General features: G+C 40.6%; 1 protein-coding gene across 2 annotated transcripts in view; it reads left to right on the top strand.

Moving 5' to 3' along the window:
- mindy3 (MINDY lysine 48 deubiquitinase 3) overlaps nt 1-15526 on the top strand; it is a 118465-nt gene that overhangs the window by 21579 nt on the left and 81360 nt on the right. Inside the window, exons 9-11 of one of the 2 annotated variants that reach the window (XM_055655775.1) lie at nt 1456-1526; nt 10199-10279; nt 15111-15201. In XM_055655775.1, the coding sequence (XP_055511750.1) occupies nt 1456-1526; nt 10199-10279; nt 15111-15201 (243 nt within the window). The remainder of the gene's footprint in view (nt 1-1455; nt 1527-10198; nt 10280-15110; nt 15202-15526) is intronic. The other variant, XM_055655784.1, reaches the window with a different exon arrangement.

The following is a 15526-nucleotide window of genomic DNA, read 5'->3' as shown; positions in this document are numbered from 1 at the left end:
GAACAGGGAGGCAGATTATTTTTTGAATGGTGTTGGGTTAGGAGAAGGGGAGGTGCAACGAGACCTGGGTGTGCTTGTACATCAGTCACTGAAAGTAAGCATGCAGGTACAGCAGGCAGTGAAGAAAGCCAATGGCATGTTGGCCTTCATTGCGAGAGGATTTGAGTTTAGGAGCAAGGAAGTCCTACTGCAGTCGTACATGGTCCTGGTGAGACTGCACCTGGAGTATTGTGTGCAATTTTGGTCTCCTAATTTGAGGAAGGACCATTGCTATTGAGTGAATGCTTCATAGGTTCACCAGGTTAATTCCCGAGATGGTGGGACTGATGTATGATGAAATAATGGGTCAAATGGACTTGTATTCACTGGAATTTAGATGGATGAGAGGGAATCTTATAGAAACATATAAAATTCTTAGAGGATTGGACAGGGTAGATGCAGGAAAAATGTTCCCGATGTTGGTGGAGTCCAGAACCAGGGGTCACAGTTTAAGAATAAGGGGTAGGCCATTTAGGACTGAGATGAGGAATAACTTCTTCATCCAGAGAATTGTGAATCTGGAATTCTCTGCCGCAGAAGGCAGTGGAGGCCAATTCACTGGATGTTTTCAAGAGAGAGTTAGATTTAGCTCTTCGGGCTAAGGGAATCATGGGATATGAGGGAAAAGCCGGAACAGGCTACTGATTTTGGATGATCAGGCATCATCATATTGAATGGCGGTTCTGGCTCTGAGGGCTGAATGGCCTACTCCTGCACCTATTTTCTATGTTTCTATGTTGAGTTATTCCAGCATTTTGTGTCTATCTCTCATAGTCATGTCGTGTGAAAATAGGCCCTTCAGCCCAACTCGTCCATGCTCCATCTAAGCTAGTCCCACGACCCATATCCCTCGAAACCTTTCCTCTCCTTGTACCTGTCCATGCAGTATAAATAGGCGCTACTTGTCTGACGAGGGCTTGTTGGACAGAAAGGCCAGTTTACAAGCTTCAAATCTCCATAGCCAACATATTCTTCAAGGCAAAATGAAATTGGTAGGAAGGAACTGCAGATGCTATTTTAAACTGAAGATAGACACAAAAAGCTGGAGTAACAACGGGACAGGCAGCATCTCTGGATAAAAGGAATGTGTGACGATTTGGGTCTCAACCCTTCTTCAGACTGCAACGCCTGAAGAACAGTCTCGACCTGAAACGTCACCTATTCCTTCTCTCCAGTGATGCTGCCTGTCCCGCAGTTACTCCAGCTCTTTGTGTCTATCTTCAAAATAAAATTTACTATAATTTAATGGTATTGTTTAACTGTACCAAATATAATTTTCGTATCTAGTGTTCTTTCCCATATGAAATCAGTTGAAAATTTAATGTCTAGTACGTTTTAATGTTATGCATTTTCTTGCATGTTGCATGAATTCCATGCTATTTCTGAACTAAACCAACTATGTTTGTTTTGTTTCAGAACTTCATGGTGTAAGAAATCAAGCGGCTATAGGCTTTCTGACATTAATGGAGTCCTTGCGTTATTGCAAGGTAAGCAGTTAGAACTTAACTAACAGTGCAAAAGTAATGAGTTTGATTTTAGTAATATTTGTCGTCCTGCAATGGTGCCTAAAAATGTTAAAGCAATTAAATTTTAGATTGGTTTCTAATGTAGCATTACGGTCTGTTTTCAAGTCAGTCATCAATCAAAGCCATATTATAGAAGAATATTTTAACCTTTTTTGAAGTTAATTGTCCATATTCTTTCAAGAATTAATTAATTCTTATGATCGCTCTGTAATAAGCATAGGTGTAGAACAATACGACCCCCTATATTAAGTCACGTTAATTGGATGTTCTGAAGAGATATTTGGTTTAAGGTGTAGTACTTAACCAATACTGTTTGGGGCACTGGTTACCAAAAATAAATATTTTAAGTTCCAGCAATTGCTCAGCTTTGTGAAACACATTAATGAAGACTTCAATGTCAGTATTCAAATTGGTAAATTTAACTTTACTACTTAATTCACTTAAGTGCTGCAAATATCTTCATTCTCAAAAAATTTGCAGCAAATTGAAGTCCCACGTGATTTTAATATAAACAGAACATTTTTGACCAATTATAGAAATAATTTGGCCTATACTCTTTCTTAAGAATTTTGCAAAGACAGTGTTTTGAAATGGTTGATGATAAATTACTCTTTTAAGTATGTGCAACATTTATTGTAGGTCAAACCATCATATGTGCTGAAGCTTTTTTGTAAATTCCATCTGGATGAAAGTTATTATTTTCCTTGCTATATTCTGTATCGCAATGGATAGTTGGCATTCAAATGTACTAGTCTGTCCATTATGGGTTTATGGGTTTTCCAAGTCTTCAATTCTGAATATCCTAAACTTAGTTGTGTTTCTCCAGTAAGGTTCCATTTGAAGCCAACAATTTTTTTGGTGATTGGGAGATAAAGGTTATTTTGGGGTTGCTATGGATGAAGACGCTTGGGATTTTGTCTGGAAACATGTGTAATCATAATGCCAAAATCCAAGCAAGTTTGTAACTGCTCTTAAATTTGGTCAAATAATTTATTGTTCAAACTGATTTCTCCATCTCTGCCAGTTGCATCAGTAGTTAACATTGAGCAACATAAAAAATCATAACACATAAGGTGGCCATTCTGTCCGATGTTTGTATATGGACCAAAAAAGCAATTTGTGTTAATCCATCATCCCACGTTTGCTGACCTGTACATTAGAACACATCAAGTAGTCTTCCAGGTACTTTTTGAATGTGATCAGTTTCTATTACCACACTTCAAGGTGCATGTTCCAGGGCACTTTCACTCTTTGAATAAAAAAAGGTTTACACAGCTCCATTCTCATTTGTGTCCCAACAACATTAAATCTTTTTTCCATACAGTGTTGGCTTAAGGTTGCCTGTTTTAATAATGGGACTGAGTGCTTTCTGTTCACTCGTTTTCATCTCATAATTTTGTATGCATAATCTTGCTTCCACAACTGAATTTCACCAACCTTAACAATGTTCTCGTGGCTCTTCTACACTTTCTTAAGCTATCAATTTTTCCATTGTATTGTCACCTGGGTTATGTAGTACTCTCTGGTCTCGCTTGTGTGCAGTAAAAATACAGGTGAACCTTTCAACTGTTATTAACTATATGCAACAATTGCTGTGACCTTCTGTTTCTTTACACTTGCTTTCCTGACTTGTGTATTATGTATCACCCCTTACACCGTGGTAATTGATTGAAATGTTTAACCTATTTGGCCATTATTTCGTCTAAGATTCCTAATGTTCTAAAGAAATGTCAAAACATTATCAATGCAGCTGTCATTGATTTACTTTGATTCCAAGAATTGTCTTTCGATAAATTATTTTAAGGTGTTGAAGTCTTCATCTTTCCACAATTCTGGACATGAGTGAAGTATTTCATCCAAGCCCTCTATTTGGGATGTGCCTTTTGCATGGCCCCAATTTTCCAGACTACATCAATCATTTTTTTTTTAAGCCTACAATAACTTCAGGCCAGCATTAATCAACCAAAGACATGAATTCAAATCCCACCACAGCAACTGGCCAATTATAAATCAGTAAAAAATTTAACAGTAGTAACATTAAATTACCAGATGGCTATACAACTGGATTTGGCTTCCAGACCTCCTTTTCCAGAACAAAACTCTTCCCATTCTAACTTGCGTGTGATTCTGCACTTCAATTAACGTCCATTTTTTCACATTGATTTTCTGCAACAAGCTTCTCCTGCGGGGTACTGTGGGAATTAAGGCAGAGCAAGCCCTGGCATTGACATAGCCACTGAATTCAGCAGATATTTTCCAATGAGACCTGCAAAGTCACTTCCACTAACATTTGATAAGGTGACTTAAAAAAATAAGGTGTATGGACATTAATCAAGATGATGGGTGGGGGTGAAGAATGGGATGAAATGTCGCTGGCATTACTCAAAGTACATTTGCCATTCAAGGTAGGATCACTTGTTTGCACCTGTATAATGTTATCCCACCATGGCCTCGGCCTCAACTAAGTCAAGAGTGTTTTATTGTCATATGTCCCAGATAGAACAATGAAATTCTTACTTGCAGCAGCACACCAGAATATGGGAACATAGTAGACTGTAAACAATATAATAGACGAGAGAAAAAAAAAAGTTCATTGTGTGTATACACGAAAGCACACATACATGCACAAAAAAATAATAATGCAATAATAACAATAATAGTCTCCGGAGCTTATCTGAAGTTGTAGTGTATAATAGCCGAATGGCTGTAGGGAAGTAGCTGTTCCTGAACCTGGACGTTACAGCTTTCAAGCTCCTGTACCTTCTTCCCGATGGCAGGAGTGAAAAGAGTGTGTGGCCAGGGTGATATGGATCTCTGATTTTCCTGGCTGCCTTTTTGAGCGAGCAATTCCGGTAAATCCCTTCAATGGTGGGGAGGTCAGAGCCGGTGATGGACTGGGCACACCATTTTGCAGTCTTAGTTGTTCCTGGGCATTTAAGTTGCTGAACCAGACTGAATATGCTTTCTTACTGTACACCAGTAGAAGTTCAAGAGAATCCTCTCTGACGTACCAAATCTCCGTAATCTTCTCAGGAAGTAGAGGCGTTGATGTGCTTTCTTTATAATTGCATCAGTGTGCTGGGTCCAGGAAAGATCTTCGGAAAAATGCGTATTTGACTCTCTCCACCGGTTGATATAAACAGGATTGTGGGTCCTTACCATTCCCCTTCAAAAGTCCACAATGATTCTTTGCTTTTACTGATATTGTGACCAAGATTGTTGTGCTGGCACCATTTGGTCAATCAATCGATTTCACTTCTATACTCTGACTCATCACCACCTGTAATTCGTTCAACGAAAGTGGTGTCGTCGGCGAACTTGAAGATGGAGTTCGCACTGTATCTGGTTACACAGTCATGAATATAGAGTGAGTAGAGCAAGGGGGCTGAGCATTCAGCCTTGAGGTGCTCCCATACTGATTGTTATTGAGGAAGAAGTATTTCTTCCAATTCGAACAGACGGGTCTATTGATGAGGAAGTCGAATATCCAATTGTGGAAGATACGCAGAGACTCAGTTGCATGAGCTTGGTAACCAGCTTGGAGGGTATGATGGTATTGAACTGTAATCTATAAACAACAGTCTGACGTTTGTGTTTTTATTGTCCAAGTGGTCCAGTGCACAGTGGAGAGCCAGTGAGATCACATCCTCCAGTTGACTTGTTGTGGCGGTAGGCAATTTATAGGGGGTCGAGGTTCTTGTGATAGAAGTTGACATGTCCCACAACCAACCTTTCAAAGCACTTCCATCACCACGGACGTTAGTGCCACTGGTCAATAGTCATTGAGGCATGTCACCTTGCTCTGCTCGGTATTATTGATGCCCTCTAAAAGCAGGTGGGAACCTCAGACCTCAGTAATGAGAGGTTGAAAATGTCAGCAAAACTCCAGCCGGTTGATCTGCACATGTTTTTAGAACTCAACCGGGTATACCATCAGGTCCAGAATCTTTTTCACCCCCTGAAGGATCTTTTGACATCGACCTCTGCAACTGTGACTATAATGCCATCAGGGCATATAGGGGCTTGGGATATGCTGAAGAGAAAACTGAAGGGGACTAACCCCTAAAACAAGCATGCTAAATATGGCTGCAATACAGGCCTCACCAAAGAAGACACCCAGCAACTGGTGATGTCCATGAATCGAGGACTTCAAGCAGTCATTGCATGCAAATGATATGCAACAAAATACTAAATATGACTACTTTCCTTCATATGATATTGCTGTGTCCCAAACATGATGGTGCCCTGAAATGGGTGGGGGTGGGGGGCGGGGGGGGACTATGTATAAACACTGCTGTAATTTCCACATGGTGAAGCCAAAATGTATAAAAATGACCTTTATTAAAATTTGATTCTACTTTAACCACATGTGATTTTTATTCTATTACAAATCTCAAATTGTGGAGTACAGAGGCAAATAAATAAATGTCTTTGTCCCAAACATTATGGAGGGCACTGGATCTTAATCATAACATTTAACTGCTTTCCCCTCAAGTCCTGAGTTTTTCTGCCTCCAATATGCTCTTTAAAACTTCTCTATTAGATCAACATGAAATGTTGTCTATGTTCTGTGAAATATCCTGGGACAACATGTTCCTTCACTGCACTTGTGAGCTATATAGTTTCTGCTGAAGGTACTCCCATAGTTATAAGCGAGTTCGGTATTCCGATAAAGGCAAGGAATCATGGGATTTGTCTAAGGTCGAATGCTATAACCATATAACATATAACCATATAACAATTACAGCACGGAAACAGGCCATCTCGACCCTTCTAGTCCGTGTCGAACACGTATTCTCCCCTAGTCCCATATACCTGCGCTTAGACCATAAACCTCCATTCCTTTCCCGTCCATATAACTATCAATTTATTTTTAAATGATAAAAACTAACCTGTCTCCACCACCTTCACTGGAAGCTCATTCCACACAGCCACCACTCTGAGTAAAGAAGTTCCCCCTCATGTTACCCCTAAACTTCTGTCCCTTAATTCTCAAGTCATGTCCCCTTGTTTGAATCTTCCCTACTCTCAGTGGGAAAAGCTTATCCACTTAACCATATAACCATATAACAATTACAGCACGGAAACAGGCCATCTCGGCCCTACAAGTCCATGCCGAACAAATTTTTTTTTCCCCTTAGTCCCACCTGCCTGCACTCGTACCATAACCCTCCATTCCCTTCTCATCCATATGCCTATCCAATTTATTTTTAAATGATACCAATGAACCTGCCTCCACCACTTCCACTGGGAGCTCATTCCACACCGCCACCACTCTCTGCGTAAAGAAGTTCCCCCTCATATTACCCCTAAACTTCTGTCCCTTAATTCTGAAGTCATGTCCTCTTGTTTGAATCTTCCCTATTCTCAAAGGGAAAAGCTTGTCCACATCAACTCTGTCTATCCCTCTCATCATTTTAAAGACCTCTATCAAGTCCACCCTTAACCTTCTGCGCTACAAAGAATAAAGCCTTAACTTGTTCAACCTTTCTCTGTAACTTAGTTGCTGAAACCCAGGCAACATTCTAGTAAATCTCCTCTGTACTCTCTCTATTTTGTTGACATCCTTCCTATAATTAGGTGACTAAAATTGTACACCATACTCCAGAATTGGCCTCACCAATGCCTTGTACAATTTCAACATTACATCACAACTTCTATACTCAATGCTCTGATTTATAAGGAGAGGGTCAAAACTGGACCTAGGGCTGAGATTTTTGATTGGAGAAAGGCTAACTTTGAGGAGATGCGAAAGGATTTAAAAGGAGTAAATTGGGACAGTTTGTTTTATGGGAAAGATGTGGAAGAAAAATGGAGGACATTTAAATGTGAAATTTTAAGAGTACAGAATCTTGATGTCCCTGTTCGGTTGAAAGGAAATAGTAAAAATTGGAAAGAGCCATGGTTTTCAAGGGAAATTGGACACTTGGTTTCGAAAAAGAGATCTACAATAATTATAGGCAGCATGGAGTAAATGAGGTGCTTGAGGAGTATAAAGAATGTAAAAAGAATCGTAAGAAAGAAATTAGAAAAGCTAAAAGATACGAGGTTGCTTTGGCAAGTAAGGTGAAAGTAAATCCAAAGGGTTTCTACAGTAGCCTTTGCAAATCTCCCCGCCGGGATATTGGTCCCCCTCGAGTTCAAGTGCAACCCGTCCTTTCTGTACAGGTCGCACCTTCCCCAAAAGAGGTCCCAATGATCCAGAAACTTGAATCCATACCCACTGCACCAGTCCCTCATCCACTCATTTATCCTCCACCTCGCTCCATTCCTACTCTCACTGTCGCGTGGCACAGGCAGTAATCCTGAGATTATTACCTTTGCAGTCCTTCTCCTTAACTCTCTACCTAACTCCCTAAATTCTTCTTTCAGGACCTCTTCTCTTTTTTTACCTATGTCGTTGGTACCTATATGTACCACAACCTCGGGCTCCTCTCCCTCCCATTTCAGGATTTCTTGGACACATCCCTGACCCTGGCACCAGGGAGGCAAACTACCATCCGGGTCTCCTGTCTGCGTCCACAGAATCGCCTATCCGACCCCCTGACTATAGAGTCCCCTATTACAATTGCCCTCCTCTTCTTTTCCTTACCCTTCTGAGCAACAGGACCGGTCTTTGTGCCAGAGGCCTGGCCGCTGCCACCAGGTAGGCTGTCTTCCCCCACCCTTACTCAAACATGAGTACTTATTTTCAAGGTGTACAGCCACTGTGGTACTCGCCAGTCCCTGCCTCTGCCCATTGCCCTTCCTAACTGTGACCCAGTTTTCTGTCTCCCGTGGTCTTGGAGTGACCACCTCCCTGTAACTCCTTTCTATGACCTCCTCGCTCTCCCTGAGCAGACAGAGGTCATCGAGTTGCTGCTCCAGGTTCCTAACACGGTCCCTTAGGAGCCCCATCTCGACGCACCTGGCGCAGATGTGGTGCAGATGTGGATATAAATATATATCGAATGGAACGGATGCAGTGAGTATAGTTTGGGTCGGGGGGGGGGGGGGGGGGGGGGGGGGGGAGGAGAGGGGGGAGAGACTGGACCGGCTCTCATCCGCAGAACCGCACCTCATTTACAGCAGGGATCGAATCGAACCCGTCCCTGGGGCGCCGGCTCAAGCGCTGCCGAACCGTCATTTGGATCATCCACGGTTCTGCCGCTCCCGTCACCCCCCCCCCCCCCCCCCCTCCCCCCCCCCCCCCCCCCCCCCCCCCCCCCCCCCGAGGGGTGGCCAGAGACGTCCGGACCGATGAGACACCGGCCCCCCCAGGCCTGCTGCCAGCACCGAGAACCCCCAGCCAGCACCAACTCCAGCCCAACCCTGCTCCAACTCCAGAGGAACCCGCTCCCCGATGCAGCGACAAGTGGCAGTTTGCCCACGGCTTGGCTGCGCTCCCTCAGCCGCCACCCCAAGTACAAGACGTACCTTGCACACCACCGGCTTCTGGTACTCCAATGAGTTCAGGACTGCTCACTGTTTGTAGTAGGATGTTTCAGTTGCCTGCTAACAGTTGGGAAGAAACTCTCTGAATCTGGAGAAGGTAAATGTGGAGGTAACAGTATGTTTTCAGTCTATTATTTCTTATCTGCAAACAAAATCCATTACTGAAGCAAAATTTAATTTCCTTTTAAATGTCTGTATGAAAGAGAGATTTTCCAATTATACACAAATTTAGTTTAGGGTTTCAATGAAGTGCCCTGAATATTTTACACTAATTATTGTACATGTGTTCTGCGACTGTGACGAAAGGCAGTGTATATTCCAATATCAGTTTTTGAATAAATAAGTATTATAGAGATTTTATTGTCATGTGTCCATAGCACAATGAAATTCTTGCTTTGCTTCAGCACAACAGAATATAGAAGGCATGAATACAGAACAGATCAGTGTATCCATATACCATTGTATAAATAGATACACACATGAATAAATAAAACATGAAGTGCAAATAAACAGATATTGGGCTATTAATGTTCAGAGTTTTGTTTGAGTTGAGTTCAATAGCCTGATGGCTGTGGGGACGAAGCTGTTTCGAACCTGGACGTTGCAGTCTTTAGGCTCCTGTACCTTCTACGTGAAGGTAGCAGGCAGATGAGTGTGTGGCCAGGATGATGTCATCTATTTAGGGGATGTGTGGCCAGGATGAAGTTATCTATTTAGGGGAATGATGGAAAAATATCACATAACTAAGTGGTTAGTGGGAAAGCAGCAGGGTGAATAGAAAAAACGGAAATGGTGGTGTGATATTGCAGATGTTACTTGCTGGAAGATCAGTCAATTTGTTTAATGTATACTTGGGTCAATGATGTTTTTCATCTCTCCTTGATATTAGTATTAATCCTTTTGCAAGCACTGATCACTTTTTATTTGAATGACCATTCTGTACAATGGAATCCATTTTTTGTTGGATCAGTTTGACAAAAAATAAATATTTTATAATTGCGATTCAATAATTATGAATGGGCCATAACAAGTTGTATGATTCTATTTTTAAATGTTTGCTGCCTACATTTCTCCTTGAACCAACTTGGGGTATAAAGAACGCTTAAGTACATTTTGGTGGCAATGCTTCCAGACTTGTGATCTCGTGTTATGTGCCTTATATCTTGTACAAAATTTTAATGATCTTTATTGCTTTCTAGGTAGGAACATACCTGAAGTCGCCAAAATTTCCCGTTTGGATACTTGGCAGTGAAACTCATCTAACTGTATTCTTTGCTAAGGTAATCCTATCTGATAAAAAATGGATAAATGCTATTTAATTTTTGCTAATATTTTTTGTGAATAATTGATTCTATTTTGAGAAGTATTATTTCCAATTCAGCACGGTATTTTTCACAAGATTCAAGCATGTGATCAACTTCTTTAAAGCCTTAGCAGTAGGATGGTATTCCAGACTAGTTGGGTGAGGCAAGACAATCGAGTTTTATTTTCTGACGACCAAATTGGAAGTATTGATTAATTGTTGAATTAGCAAATTAAATAGTTTACAGATATTACAAATAACAAATTGTAAACTTTTGTTTACAAAACGTACATCTCTGTTACTAATTTTCCTATTTTCCCCATTTACTTGATGTGGGAAGTCATGTTTTAATTCCAGTTACTTGTTTCCGAGAGAAGGTACTTATGTTCTGTAACCTTCAATTTCTTTACATTTACAGTGATACTTCAAAATTGTTAGAAATTTCAGAATTTAAGTTCTGCATTGATTTGTATCCCATGTGCAAATCCAAAAGCCACTATCTTATCTGCCTCCACCACCAATGACGATGTTTTCCAGGCCCCCACCACCCTCTTTGTAAAAAAAAAAAAACGTATACCGCACATTTCCATTAAATTTTCTCCCTCGCACCTACTAGTGTTGGACAATTCCACCCTGGGAAATAAAGGTTCCGACTATCTGCCCTATCTATGCCTCAATGTCATTTATCTCTGAAGTCTCCCCTCAACTTCTGACGTTCCAGAAAAAAAACAATCCAAGTATATACAACCTGTAGCTGAACTCCTTTATCCAGGCAGCATTCTGTTAAACATCCTCTGCAGTTTCCCCAAAGCTTCCACATATTTCCAGAATGGTATGCAATATTCCAAATGCAGCCTAACCTGCTTCATGACTTCCTCAGTCTAGTATTCAATGCCCCTAGCAATGAAGACAAACATACCATATGCCTTATTTACTACCAATGTGTCCACCTTTCATGGGCTATGAATTTGGTTGCTGAGTAACTGGAATGCATTTTGTAGATAGTACACATTTTAGCAGCATTGAACCAGTGATTGATCGGTGGATGCACCGCCCATTAAGTGGGCCGTCTTGACCTGGGTTGTTTTTGGCATCTAGTGTATTGGTACGACATTCATAAAGGCAGGTGGAGATCATACATGGTAGGTTCAAAATCTCTGAGGAGGTGATAGGCGTGACATGTGCTCATGTACCCATAATATTTTCTATAACCTTTGATTTTGCGGTCTGTGGTGACATCTGGGATATTACTGACATTTAATTTTAATAATGCTATATAAATCAGTATACTGGCCCTGTTTGATGAAAGTCATTGTCACTTTTGACTGGCAAATGCTATTTGTCACATTGCCCCATGCTTGAAGTTGTTTTGGTCTTCTTATAAGCAAAGGATGCTTCAAAATAAATCTAATGAGCGATTTGTTTCAATCAAACCATAGTTGGTTGAGGGAGACCAATCGATACTGACTTGTGACAACTGAAACTGGGGGAAAATGCAATGAAATGCTGAGAATGAAGTCAATACGTTTCTGGATGTAGTTATAGAATGATTACAATTTCTGCCCGAATCTAATTTATTGTGACAGATTCTGAATGTTTGGTGTCTTTGATTTTTGTATTTTGAGAATGGTGCAAGGTGATCCTATTTCAGAATTCCCATCATAATTGCTCAATACGTCAAATTAGTGAGATTGTTTTTTCTTGTTTGACACTGCAGTCAAGTAGCTTAAAATTTATGTTTATTTCTTGTAGCTTGCAATTTTTGTTTAGTTTACTTATTTGTGACTTGACTTTAAAATAAACAATTTATATCTTTGTGTAGTATTGTGGAGTATTTGAAATTTTTGAATTGTTTTTCTAAAATAATTCTTACAATAAGCATAGTTATGGTGTGCTATCCATGCATTCTAATTTGGAATTCTCAAAATTGGATCTGGATATTTTCAGAAAATCCAATAACATTTTTAACTTGAATTTATTCTATTCTTATGCAATCTCCCAATGTATGTGGTTAATTTATAACAGATTAAATGTTCCTAATCTGAATTAAAATGCAAAGAGCTGAATAAATTCAACTGTATTACTTGGAACAGTCTCCAGCATGTCTAGGATGGCCCAGTAGCCTTTTGTTTTTACAAAGCAGGCATGCTGTTTCAGCTGTTATACCAGATAAAATTGATGAGCCTGCTGACAGAGATGAAACCAATCAGCAGCATCAGGTTTCTCGCTTCTCAATTGCACTGAGCTGTTTTTGAGGTAATCTCCTCATGAGTGGGTTTTTGATGTTGGTGGGAATTAATGCGTTTTGCATCCCTACACTGTCACTGCTCATGGTTAGAGGGTCTTTCTGTTCTCCAGAAGTATCACCTCTGACCTAACTTTGGATGCAGTAGATTTGTTTTCAATTGTGGACACTTGGAGAAACACACCAGAGGCCAGAAGCCAAAGCATTTTAAAATCAACTTTACACAGCAACAAGGCACAGCTTGCAATAGTATTGGTATCTTCTGATGGCAAGCCTATATTTTCGGTGGGTGTCAGTTACTGGGAATAGAGAATGGAATGGATCTTCACAGAGTAAATTCCTTCTGTACTACTTTTTGACTAACGAATGAAGCATTGGATCAAATTGATGTATTTCCAATTCCAAAAGCACTGATCTCTGATTTTAGCTGAGGGAATAAGTTTAAATCCTCATATGTCGACACTTTCTCGTCTCTACTTTTCTGGTAGAATTTAGTTGGCAAAAATGCTGTCACAAAGCAACTGTAGATGAAAAATACGAGGGACAAGGATATATTCTTGAGATGAGAATGGAAAGTAAAAGATTTTAGGAGACTCATTGGCCATAACAGATGATTATTGTATTAGTATTATGTAGCCCATTATATTATTATGTGTATATTACACTGTGTATTTAAAAACTTGAAGATGTTTCTGTACAAGAGATTTCATAAGTATGTTAGGGGAAAAAGGCTAACTGGAGAGAGAATAGAGCCCCACAGGACGGAAAGTATCATCTATATACGGAGCCCCAGAATATGGATATAATCATTTAATATTTCTATTTTTACCATGGAGAAAGACATGAAGGTAAGAGAATTTTGGAAATAATGGAGATGTTTTGAGGACAGTCCATATTTCAATCGAGGAGACACCTGATAGCCTAAAATATCTTATGGTAGATAACTATCTGGGGTGTGGTCAGTATATAACTATCTGGGGATATATGAATTATTGTTGGTCAGTAGGTACTATCCAAGGAGGCTATTATCTTGGGATTTAGGAGCAAGCAAAGAAATTGCAGGAACCCCTGTGCTAGGAGATATATGGAAAATAGATTGAAACATAGAAAATAGGTGCAGGAAGGGGCCAATCGAGGTACTAGCCATTCAATATTCGCCCAGAATCATACCCCGTTCCTGCTTTTTATCCCTTTCCTTTAGCCTAAGAGCTAAATCAAACTCTCTCTTGAAACTATCCAGTGAATTGGCCTGCACTGTCTTCTGTGGCAGAGAATTCCACAGATTCACAACTCTCTGGGTGAGAACGTTTTTCCTCGTCTCAGTCCTAAATGGCCTACCCCTTATTCTTAAACTAGACCCCTGGTTCTGGACTCTCCCAAAATCGGGAACATTCTTCCTGCAACTAGCCTGTCCAATCCCTTAAGAATTTTATATGTCTCTATAAGATCCCCCTCATCCCTCTAAATCTCAGTGAATGCAAGCTTAATTGACGCATCCCGACCTGTAATGTCATCATGTTCTCCAGACATGCTGTCTTACCTGTTGAGTTACTCCAGCATTTTGTGTCTATCTTTGGTGTAAACAAAGCATTTCGCTGTACCCAGGTATAGTGAAGTATCATTGAATCATCAAACCAGCATTTGCAAATCCTTCCTACGCATAGAAACATAAGAGAGATAAGATACATGTGCATTTGAAAAGACATGTTAATTAGGCATAGTCAGCACGGTTGTGCTTGGGAAATCATGTCTCATGAATTTGTTTGAGCTTTTGAAGGTAATGAGGAAGATGAGGGCAGGACTATAGATTTGGTCCATATGGACTTCAGCAAGGCTTTTAAGATTTGCATTGTAGGCTGCTCTGGAAGGCTAGATTCAATGGGATCACGAGAGAGCTAACTAACTGGATGTCGTATTGGCTTTATGGTGGGAAGCAGAGGGTGGTAGGGGTGGTAGATTATTTTTCAGACCAGATTCCTGTGGATAGTGGTGTGCATCAGGTACCCATGCTGGGTTAATTGCTGTTTGTCATCTACCAATGTTTTGGATGAGAATGGTCAAGGTGTAAGTAGTAGGTTGCCAGATAACACTGAAATAGATGATGTCAAAGACAATGACTATAGTTATCAAAAATTACAGTGGAATCTTGGAACAGCTGGGCAAGAGGGCCGAGGAATGGCTAATAGGGTTTAATTCAAATTAGCGAGGTGTGGCATTTTGGGATGGCTAAGCAGGGCAGGACCTATACAGTGAGTAGAATGGCCCTGGGGAGTGTTGTAGAACAGCGGGATCTAGGAGTGCATGTACATAGTTCCTGAAAATGGCATTATAGGTTGTTAGGGTGGAGAGGAAGGCTACTGGCACGCTGGCCTGAATTAGTCAGGGTATAGACTTGGTATAGAAACATAGAAAATACATGCAGGAGGAGGCCATCCGACCCTTCGAGCTAGCACCGCCATTCATTGTGATCCTGGCTGATCATATATGTTATGATATAATTGTACAAGACATTAATAGGGCCACACTTGCATAATTGTGTTGAGTTTTGGTCACCTTGCTACAGGAAAGATGCCGTAAAGCTAGAAAGAATACTGAGAAGATTTACGAGGATTTTGCTACGACCTGTGAGCCTGAGCAAGGGAAACGTTGGGCAGGTGAGGACATTGTTCCTTGGAGCACAAGAGTCTGAGGGGTGATCATGAAGGTGTATAAAATCATAAGGGGAATAGATAGGGTGCACATAGTCAATTTACCAGGTTAAAGGAATCAAGAACTAGAGGGCATCGTTTTAAGGGGAGAGGGTGGTGTCTATATGAAGCAAGCTGTCAGCATAACTGATTTAAAATACATGTGGACAAGCACATGGATAGGAAAGCTTTGGAGGTATCTGAGCAAGATGATGGCAAATGGAACTAGCTTGTATGAGGTCAGTGTAGACAATTTGTGCCCAAACAGTCAGTTTCCAGACTCTTTGATTAT

The sequence above is a fragment of the Leucoraja erinacea genome, chromosome 2, assembly GCF_028641065.1.
Source record: "Leucoraja erinacea ecotype New England chromosome 2, Leri_hhj_1, whole genome shotgun sequence".
In the NCBI taxonomy this organism is placed as follows: Eukaryota; Metazoa; Chordata; class Chondrichthyes; order Rajiformes; family Rajidae; genus Leucoraja; species Leucoraja erinaceus.
This window is presented reverse-complemented; position numbering and strand designations above follow the sequence as displayed.